This window comes from Branchiostoma lanceolatum, chromosome 4, assembly GCF_035083965.1.
Source record: "Branchiostoma lanceolatum isolate klBraLanc5 chromosome 4, klBraLanc5.hap2, whole genome shotgun sequence".
NCBI lineage: Eukaryota > Metazoa > Chordata > Leptocardii > Amphioxiformes > Branchiostomatidae > Branchiostoma > Branchiostoma lanceolatum.
The window spans coordinates 9,484,703-9,495,999 of record NC_089725.1 but is presented as its reverse complement, the minus strand read 5'-3'; the positions used below and the strand labels follow the sequence as shown (position 1 = coordinate 9,495,999).

Below are 11,297 nucleotides of genomic sequence, written 5' to 3'. Positions count from 1 at the left end.
TTCTAACATTTCAATATACAAGTTTGTGGTAGCTTATAGAGATGAGCTGAGATGTACATACTTGCAAGTAGACAATCGTGATATTAAATTGTTGACACTCTATGCTTTTACATATTGCACTATGCTAAATAACATATGTATGCCATGAGCATTACAATGTGTAAAATCCCGTTTCTGTATATTGGCAAAGAGTAAGATGTCTAAAGAATAATGTTGTACTTTTGCAATCATTGAGACAATGAAGGTATAAATTATGTAGTTTTTTTTTTCTATATGTGTGTGTAGTATTGTAATATGAAGACATGTGAAGAGTGAACTAGCTTGGCCTCAGGAGAAGTCGACTCTTGAACTGAACAATAAAAAGACCCTGAAACTCTTTCAAAACACTCCAAAAGTTTCTTCAGCTGCAGGTTGAAGATGTCAGTGAAAAGGTCAACAGCAGGAGAACTACAAGGATGCAAGAGATATTTTCAAACCCTGTATACGTTGATGCACAAGGTTTTACTTTCTCAGCATCAATGTGGTCAACAAAATAGACAGAAGACTATTCATTCAAACAAAAGGGTTGGGAAAATTAGATTCGGTACAGATTTCACAGTTTAAAGAATTGGTTCAGTCAGAAATATTGATTCTGGTATATTGTGAAGAGTTTTATACTAGTTTGAGCCAGTTTGGTTTGCTTTAGTCCGTTTCTCGACTGCACAAACATCGTGTGCTCAGTAGCCTTTCCAAAAGCAGTTCTTTATTGTTAAGAGTATAGTTTTTAATATATATAACGTGTTATCAGATTGCATTTATTCTGAATAATTGTTGAACTGCAAGTTGGCAACATAAATTGGACTTTCTCAAATTTACAGTTCAGCTTTGATTCAGAATGACCACAGATGAACTTTCAAGTGAAAAATACATTTATCTTTTGATGTCTTGATATGAATCAGGATGTTGAAAATCATTGTTATCGGGATATTGACGATTTTACCAATTGACTTAGAAATGCACCATTCTTAAATACGACATGGCTCATCTGGGGAAGATCATTTAGACACGTAGCAATAAGAATATTCACAAAAGCTGATATCTTACAAGTATATATGTATTGAATGCAGTAGATCTTTCACAACTGCCGGGAGTTTTAAAACTATCGATCCCTGGTCAGTTGTACAGGACTCTGCAGTGTTGGTCACACCCCGTGGGTCCCGGGTTAAACCACGGTAAGAGCCCAGTGTTTGTTCAGACCTCACTTAACTCTCCAAATCCACAGGTTTTACCCGGGAGCAGATCCTGTCTTTAGTCTCCTAAGCAGAACTGCCAACTCACCGCCTTCATTCGCCATTTTGCGCTGTAAAAACAGGACTGCCACAGAGCAGCTTAGAATTTGGTGGTTATATGGTTGAGTTTCCTGCGAAACGTACACAGTTAACGATTTATCCTTCACTTACCTCAAGTTGGCTCGATAGTGCCTAATATAGCATCTGAATTGACTTTTACTTTCATAGTCGTGTACACTCCGGTTTCACGTCCGGACAACTGGAGTCGAGGTGAAGATGATTTCTTCTTACGGATGGGAGAAGAAGAACGACATGCCTTCAATTGTAAGTCTTGAATACGTTATCATGTTGTTAAAACATGAGTGCCCAATGTTTCTTCTGAAGTATGTAGACATGGACTCAGTACTACGGAGGTTGTCAAGGTGGGTCTGTTGAAAGGACGACAAGTCCGCCCAATGACGTAGTTTTCGGCTTTTGCAAACAAATGTAACTACGGAAAACGAGTCTTGAGAGGCCGACGTTCCTATTGAGATAGTTATAAGTGAAAGAGTAAGGCCAGAATGAGTTTCTTTCCAATATCTTGGTCAACAGTCAAGTGATCTTCATTTTTGTAAGATTAGTTTCCACTATTGTGTGGCAGTACGAAAGTACCCTTCCTGTAATGTAGGACTTCTGCTTCCATGGCATTCACACCGAAAATAAAACAACTTTTGCACGGTCAGCAAATCAAAATTTGCTTGAAGTTTCAGACGGACTAACATTATAAATACATAGAGTTTTGCCATGCGTAGTAATAAACATTCCAGCATCACACAGGTCGAAGAAGAAACAGAAATCCGTTCTTCAACACTTTGTAGGCATTCTACCGGTCGCCAGGCACCGCCCTGGCCCGTATGTTGGGCCGTAGGATGATCAACGTCGTTGCCGTGGTGCTGTTCTTTGGAGTCTTCATCACGGTCCTGAACGTCTATGAACTGCGCGGCATGCAGGACGTGCACAAGGGCCTGCAGCGGGAGTCCTCATTAGAGGAGGGCAAACGAGAAAACGGGATTAGGAATGAACCAATCGATGTTGTCCGAGAAAAACGGGTAAGGCGATCAGTTTCATTGACCTGCTAGGGGCGTAAGTGAACTTCTCTGTACTTTTTTGCATTCTGTAGTAACAATTTTTTTTCTTCATTTTTTAAAAACGCTATCGTTTAAGCCCCCCTCTCACTGGACCTGCGACACGCTGGCGGCGTCGCTGCGTTCTAAACTTGATTTGTGTTACCCTTGACTTTATAATAGGAATATCATTCAAAACGTACAAGTATGACCAAAAAGATAACAAAAAACACAAAGCTAAAAAAGATTAGATTTTTTGTCGATGACATCCGTTGAGTGCTTTGTCAATTCGATCGGCCGCAGCGACGCCGCCAGCGTGACGCGGGTCCAGTGAGGGGGGGGGGGGGGCTTTAGCAGTATTCCCTGGTATCTGTGGATAGCGCAGTATTATAACAATTATTCATGGGACAGAATTTAGATGCCTGGACGTATACGTATAACCGAACACATGAACTTCATCAGCAGGACGATGAAGTGGAGGATGCGGATCACAATAGAACACCGAGAGGCAACGGTGTTTCCAACAATGAGATCGAAATGGCTGACAAGGGAGTCGTGCCCGGACTGAAGGATTCCTCACAACAAACAAAGGAGGTATGACATGTATGGATGTTGTGGTGTTGAATGTGTTGTAGTCATAGATTGTTCTTCAGAAGCATGTGTTGTTTACGCATGGTCGAATAAAAGTGATTGAACTGCAGTGTTTTCAAAAGCTATTCGGGATGTTCACCTGAGTTTATAAAAATTCATTATTTAATTAGTGAAGTATAAAACAGCTCTCCGTAAAAGTATATTTAGTTAATTGTAAAGGGCGTCTATTTACCGTTCTATCAAATGTGCTGACTCATTCATATGTATTATGACTCATTTACATACTTACAATACAGGACAAGATTGTCAACCTACCAGATGCCCTGGACACCATGAGACAGGAGAAGCTGGAGTCACAGCATTCCGAGAGCGATGGTGATCGTGCCGAGAAACAGAAAGATGCATCTCAACAGGAAGTAGTAAGGAAGAACGAAGATCCACACGGCCCTCGTCCTTCATCTTTGAAGAAAGCGCTTGGAATAAACGAAAAACAATCCCGCAAACCTTCTCCACTGAATCGGAGACGAGCTAATTTGCTGACCAACAAGAGACCGTCGGAGAAACACATCAAGCATCATGATGGTGATGTTAAAGAACGCGTCATTGTCCAAAGTCCGACCGTACAGTCTGATCTCCGCCACCCGCCATCGGAACATGTCGGCATTCTCAACAAACCTGCCCAGCGACTACAGGCGGACGCCGACAAGGCTTCAGTTGGCGTTGCCGGCTTGGAAGGTTCGAAGATCCAACGGTTTCTCCCCCAGTTTGCCCGTAGGACTCTGCAGATGCACGAGGTGCAGAGGCCACAGGTGCAGATGCAACAGGTGCAGCTACAACCGGTGAAGATACAGCAGGTGCAGATGATGGGGCAAGAAGTACAGATGCCGCAGGCGCAGGGACAACAGCAGGTCTTTGCCAATTCCGAACGATCGCCTGTTGTATGGGTTCATGGAACTAATGTAAGTGTGGACTGAATCTAGGCAATACAACTTAAAGGCAGATGTTTCATGTAACTTAAAGATTACGTAGGTGTGTTTTACAAATTTGGGTGTCGTCTGATGGCTAGGGTAGCGGACACGAGATCGAAAGGTCATGGGTTTCGATTCCATGTGTCCCTGCATAGACATTGCGTCCTTAAGAAAGGCACTGAACATAAAATTTTCCTCTATCGTTACCTTTACCTTGTCCCATCCTTACTTCACCCAGGTTTAAATGGGAACCTGACCTCCGTTGGGGTGTTAAGGCGGTGGAAGGAGTGGGATGGGCTCTGGCTACAACAGCGCTAGCGTGCCTTAGACACAGTGGATATAAACCCACTGTCCACACGGCCTCCAAAAGGCTTTACACATTTCCTCAGCTAGAATCAGGCTTAGCTTGTAGTACTTGTATGGCGCGTGCTTGGCTGTGTATACTGCAAGTGGGTGCATGGTCAACATTTGTAATGTTACATATCTGCATCATTCCCTTTAATTTCCTCTTAATCTTACTTTCCCCACAGATCGAGTCTGGATATTTGGACCACGTCCTTGCCGTGTTTAAGAGGACCGGGTACAAGCGGGGAGGTCCGGAGTCAGACTGGGACGTCATATGGAGTCACGAGTACCCTTTCATGGACCCCAAACTGATTTCACATCTCGGCACTATGAAACCTCACCAGAAGGTAACTATTGTATAATTCTTTAATGTGATTTCATTTTCTGGTTCCTTTTTGAAAGCTAGCTTGGCTACACGTACAGCCTACATGGTACAGACTTGTGACAGATTTTCTACAGCGATACTATTAGATTTGTTTACTGTTCTGGGTTTGGACTGGGTTTGTTATTTTATATCAACTTTTCTATTTGTAATGTTGAACAATTCTCTCAAAGTTACCTATGGCTGTTTGTTTTGTTTTTCCTTCCGTTGTCTTTATCCCACTTCAGATTAACCATTGGCCCGGAGGCGGTTTCGTCACCAATAAGATGAGCCTAGCGACGTCAGAAATCCACTTCGTCCCTCAGGCCTTCCGTCTGCCGAATGAGAGAGAAGACCTCTTGCGCCATGTAATGTAACACGTTTAATGAGAAATAAACTGTTCTCCAACTCGGTCACGAATCACTCGGTCTTCATCAGCTATTTGACCCAAGTGCTGTGGACACGTGATTACGCACGTGTGACGTCAGCACTGGGTCAAAGGTTGTTGGAAGTCGGTACCGTCCCCGAGTTGGAGAACAGTTTATTTCTTATTATGTATTTTACCTACTCAGATAAACTTTCATGCTAATTTAACATGTTGTCGTAGTACCTTTTATCCACATTGCACTTTCTTAGCATATGGTAATGAAGTAAGAAGTGACTTGATAGTCTAGATATCATTTCGTAGATTCTTACAACCTACTGCATGTGTTGTTGACAAATATTGCTGTTGTTGAATTTTTATGAATCAAAGCCATTACATACGTCCCTAATTTGACAATGCACCATTCATTGTGCGTATAGAACTAATCTAACGTTATCTGTCCAATGATTGTGGAATCAGATGTTGCAAAGATTGTAAAACGTTCTGACATAGGCTGTACTTAGATTATTTTATTTTATTTTCCTTAGGCCGGGGCAAACCCTAAGAAGATGTGGGTACAAAAGAACAACAACCACAGAGGCATCAAGATCAGACCTCTAGATCGTAAGTGCTGTTTGGCGAAACTACGAGTAACGTTCCTTCTTGGTCTTCGTGGTTGTCTGTAGCGTTAGCACTATACTGTACTGTACATACATTACCAATAGCAGAATTTCGTCTTAATAAGTAAATTATGCCTTGGGTAATATACCACTGGGATAACACACAGAATGACTGTTGGTAAGATGTTTGACACTTTCATGTTTCCTCGCTCTACAGAACTGACCCTGACGGGACAGAGTTTCGTACAGGAGTATGTTGAGAACCCGTTCCTCATTGATGGCAGGTAAGAAGGCGTCACAACGGTGTCATCTTCCAATTGCCTGAAAATAGAACATGTTTATAGAAAGATCTAATCAAAGCGTAGATACATATTGTGAGTATGTAGTTAAGGCGTATTCTGATATTTCTGTACACTGTCTAATATTCACTGGCTAAATAGATTCAAAAATGTATTTGGTCGATAAATACAAGTATGGAAAACCCTATGTTGGCTAGAACGTTTATCAAATGATGATTGTGATTGTACTTTGTTTGCAGAAAGTTTGACATTGGCATCTATACAGTTGTGACGTCCATCAACCCATTGAGGATGTACATGTATGAAGAAGAGGCTCTCTTCAGGTAACGTTACACCCGTGTCCCAGCATAAATGTCCCAGATGAAATGGGCATAATGTCTAATATCGCAATACGCAATCAATGCCCGGATACCAACATCGTTTCCTGAGTGCTACCCGTATTGAAAGCATTATGTTTTCCTACGGTGCTTAAGTTTTAACATCAATCTATAGCCGTAAAATGATATGATGTACTAGCCTCTGCCAGGCTCCAGACGTGGCTGGAAAGAGTAGAAATAGGCCAGATAGTGGCAAACTGTATCTATCGGCTGGCCAACTCCTCCGGTATGTTATCTGTCTATTTGGCCGATCATTCTACTCTTTCCAGTCACGTCTGGAGCCTGGTAGAGGCTAATGATGTACGGCTATTGTTATGGCTATTGTACGGGTATGTTTCAGGTACTGTTCGAAGGCATACCATCCTTTCGACCCATTCGACGTTGACAAATACGTCGTCGACGAAGACTACACTCCAACTTGGGAGGTCGGTTTCTCTAACATTTAAATTTGAAGTGTGATGCATGCCTTGACTAGTCTACTATATAGGAACGTATCAATACGTATCAAACAAAAATACCAATGATTAGATTAGAGAATATGTTTTGACTCTGTTAGATCTATAAAACGACAAGCCTGAAATTACAGACATCCATCTGGGTGCAAATACGAAAGTACTTTATGTATTGGGTGAATGTGTATTTGCTTTTGGTAAGAGCTGATGTGAGACAGACAAAGCTCCTGTAACGCTTTGTCTCAGAGTACCCTCCTAAACTAGTTCTCTAGGCCTTCCAGAAGCTGTTATTTCAAATCGCTTATAACGTTAGACCAGTACTACAGTCTACACGGAGTAACTTTGAACAGTGAGAATAAAGACAAACGCTTCGCAGTCGAACTGTCTTAACTTTTTGTTTTGTATATTTTGTCTGCTGTTCACAGATGCCGTCCCTGATGGACACCTACAATAGGCTACAGTACAGTCACAAGGACACGTGGAACCACTATGTCAGGTCTATAGGTTGGTGTAGTAGAAATACTTATTACAATAAGTAGTTGGTCATACAAACGTCATAACTAATGTTAAATTCTCCAGTCTCAAAAGACTCAAATGATACTACGTCGCTTGTAGGCTGTCATCAAGTCTAAGTTGTCGCAAGGTCGGTCTATCTTCGGCCAAGCTTTCTTCGGGGCAGACGGAGTCCTCTGCCGCCTGGGTAATCTTTTGCACCCGGTGGTGGTTTTACGCGGTAAGATCGCCCCGGCGGCGGAAAGCCCCCTCCGCTCCGAAGAGAGCATGGCCAAACCACGGTAGACTGGATGACAGGTTACGCCGCTTGGTGTTAACGTTACATATATGCGTCCTGACAGGAAAAGACCCGTCCGGTGTGTGGAGAGACATTAAGACGTCCTTGAGGGAGGTGTACCTGTCCAAGGAACATCTTTTCATAGAGCAACTGCAGAAGTACAAGTCTTCCAGGTGAGCAACAAAATACTTCTGGTTGTGTGTAACGTTAGCAACCCCGTGGCACTGTCCTTGGTACTGACTAGATACGCGATGTCAAATGACAGTCCAGAATGGCAAACGTTAAAAAGATGTTGACAGGTGATAGACACCGTTTGCAATGTATTTGTTTTGATCATGATTCTCTGGAGTACTTTATGCGTAGACAGTGATTTTACTTTAATCTTTGAATAAACTGGTTTCCTTTATGTTGGTGAACGTTTCTTGCGAGTTTGGATGTCCCATGGCATGCTGTTATTATTTCCTAACACTGTGTTTCAGAAACTTCTTTGAGATGGTTCGTTTTGACTTTGTTGTGGATGAGGACCTGAACATCTTCCTCATGGAGGTACTTCTTTCTATTGTTGTTTGTTTAGTATATGTGAATTTATACATTATTTAGAAAATAGTAAATATATCTTAACAAATGCCGCCCTTCATTGTTCAAATGGCGCGCAAGACCAGACTCTTGTTGAATTGTTTTTTTTTAAATACTAGTAGACTACCAACGATTTTATGTTGGAAGAAAGGTTCAAGTTGCTCAATCTTGTTGCTTTGCTACTTACAGGTGAACATGTCCCCAAACATGGCGTCCGGTCACACCCCACCCAACAAGTTCATGTATGAACAGGTACGTTTATCGAGATCACGAGTGTTATAGGCAAAGAAAAGACCATAAAGCAAACACTACAGGTTTCGTTGAAGTATTAACGTTACATTGTACGTCTTCTGTGAAATACGGGATGGTAGAATCACAATTTGCATTGTGACATTACAAGCGACAGTTAAACGGATGTGTATAAAGTTGTAAATTGTTGCAACGTGTTTTTTTGTTTTTCCAATGCAGTCCTGTCTTTGTATCGCTACGCTGTTTGTCCTTTTTGTATGGAGAGAAATAAAACTTACTTCGTCAACAGAAGAAGTAGCATTTTCAGGCGTGTCTTCTGTATCTATCTTATGATGTACATTTTGCAGGTGTTGTTCAATCTGCTCAACCTGGTCGGGGTGGCCAGATCGATTCCAACAACCCTGGAGGGAAGGTAAGATTCAAAATTCAAAATAAACTGTGCCGTGCCTTCGTTTACTTTCATCTTCGTGTACACATTGTGAGGCCCCGAAAATGACTCATTGACAGTATACCCTTTCCAACACATGTTAGTTACATTTGTTTCGAATACTGCTTGTCTTCTGCTTGGGACCACAGAAACTGTATGCTGAATATTGATAATAAAAAGCGAGTTGTTGAAACATTTTCAGCTTTCCTTTGTTCTGGGAATGGTCAATAGACCCTACTTTTGAGTTGTTCTTGACCTCATCTTGGTTAGAAAAGTACCCACGTTTTGGGAAGAAAATCATGACTTGTGACACTTCGCACCCCTTGTAGTCCTGACGACCAGAACAACATGATGGTGAGTGACCGTGACATTCAGATCTACCCCTACATCTGCATCTCCGATACATGCCGGACCGCGGCCAGCTGTGCAAACATGGTGAGTGGTGCTCACTTCTTCAAACGTCTTTCAACCGTCGAATGCATTGTTCTGTCCGCCAGTAAGGAAAGATGGTTGAAATGTTTGCCGTTATTTGTTTTTTTTTTTGCTAGCAAATAAAACCCTAAATCGTTGAACCAATTGGTGACAATTTCGTACCTATGATTAATATGGATGAAATCTTCATCTGCGGACGAGCCATTTTTCAGAAACTTTCCAGGGGATCTTACACATAGCTATAGGCTACAATACCACTAATCGTTTAAACGTTACCTTGATTAAATCATGATTTGAACGGACACATGTAAAGCGAATCGCTTTTATGTAATGTCGGACAATATTGTTGTATTTCTCTTTTCAGTATTGCAAGTTGTGTGAACACTGTCTAACGCCTGACTGGAGAGAAAACCTGAAGGCTGCGTTTTTGGAACATGTCGGTAGGAGGAACTTCAGGAGAGTCTGCCCTGTACCGATGGTAAGTTGCTGCGGCGTCAGTTAAAAACTATTTTCAACTCTTAAAAATCAAACTTATTTTCGCACTATCGATGTTACATTCAATTGCTTGATGTAATTTGCTGTATGTGATTTGATGGTCTCTTCTCAATGTGGTTAAATATTCAATGAGATTCTACTTTTAATTTATTGTAGACCCAGGAAGATGCGAACAACTTAAAACCGCCCCATGATTCACCTCTGAGCGAAACTAACTGGCTGATGGACCTCTGGTTTCGGGGCAAGTGCCACAAGGACCCCGCATGGTGTACATGAAGTTGTCAAATGTTTGAAGGCAAAATGATTTATATCTTAAACAAATAAATGTTGTAAGCTCCGCTACAACAAAGAGAAACTTTGATTTTGATGAGGGTACATTTTGCAGGGTTCAAAAGAGACATCATACGGCTAGTTGAAGTATTGCAACGTGCCACTGGATCCTCCTAGTTTGTGAGGATTCTGCCGGCTCTTTATGCCAGATAGCCATGCGTTTTCAGCTTGTATCCGCTTCCAAACGGTCGATACGTTATATGAAAATAGTCTGAAGCAGTGACAAAGCTGCTCTTGCCTGCTTACCCCTGTTTTGACCCTTGTTTCCAGCCCTCTACGCTGCAAAAGTCAGAGCGCAGTCCAGGCGTGCTTCTTCGGCACGGTTCAAAAGAGATACCCTACGGTTGATTGAAGTACTGCAAGTAGTGCTCGCTTATTTACGAGGTTTTAGTGGCCCAACGTGACGACAATAATAACGCAAACGACATTCATAACACCCACTCTTTTTAAATCGACAACCGGCTAGACTCTGCTATAATATATGGGTAACCAGGGTATAAAAGTGTATATCCAAGCGACCCTGTCTGGAAAAGGTCTAAGTTGTAACTTAGTACCTATGCCCTTAGTACTTATCCAGATTAAACCAGACAGTACAGTATAACCGATTGTCGATCTGAAACTTATTTTCCTGTATCGATAACCCCTTCCGTTGCCCGTAAAGGAGGACATTATGTAGTATCTTTGGTTTGTGGTATCATTTGCGTCACTTCGGACCAGTATAACCGTGTAAGTCGTAAATAAACGAGTTTGCTCGGAGCTGCAGTTGCAGTACTTCTGTCAGCCGTATGATGTCTCTTTTGAACCGTGCGAAGGCAATTTCAACAGGCACATTATATTAATTACTTCGTACTTTATACTTACGTTGAAGAATGTCAAAGACAAAGGTTATTGATTGTGTTATTGACTGATTCATTGATTGGTTGATTGATTGGTTGATGAACTCAATGTCCGACTCCTCTGGCATGTTATCTGTCTATTTGGCCAATTCCTGCTATGGAGCCTGGTACATGTAGATGCTAAGTTTGTTCATGGCTTATGCTGTTTTTGACGTTTTATGTTTTGAAAGTTTCTCCTTTGAGCTAATAGCGTTAACAATGTAATTCCTGTATGTGTGATTCATGGTGTAGTATTTAACGTTACTGTTTTCTGCGTGCTCTCTGAGCTCTTATGATAAAAACCTTCGAGATGTATCTATAGCTATGCCTATGGTATGAAAGCTTTCTGATGTTCTCAGTTGTGAAATCAGTTAT

The 11,297-nt window shown here is 41.7% G+C and overlaps 1 protein-coding gene across 1 annotated transcript; it reads left to right on the top strand.

The window, feature by feature from the left end:
• Positions 1–1,544: 1,544 nt before the first annotated feature.
• On the top strand, positions 1,545–10,011 carry LOC136434155 (probable tubulin polyglutamylase ttll-15). Its single transcript, XM_066426920.1, has 18 exons — positions 1,545–1,592; positions 2,126–2,356; positions 2,837–2,965; positions 3,259–3,921; positions 4,461–4,622; positions 4,885–5,004; positions 5,549–5,624; positions 5,838–5,904; positions 6,159–6,242; positions 6,637–6,721; positions 7,174–7,252; positions 7,603–7,711; positions 8,018–8,084; positions 8,304–8,366; positions 8,711–8,775; positions 9,120–9,225; positions 9,587–9,700; positions 9,874–10,011. Exons 1-18 carry the CDS (start codon positions 1,545–1,547, stop codon positions 9,991–9,993), a joined length of 2,388 nt encoding a protein of 795 aa, XP_066283017.1. The 3' UTR covers positions 9,994–10,011.
• Positions 10,012–11,297: the final 1,286 nt, after the last annotated feature.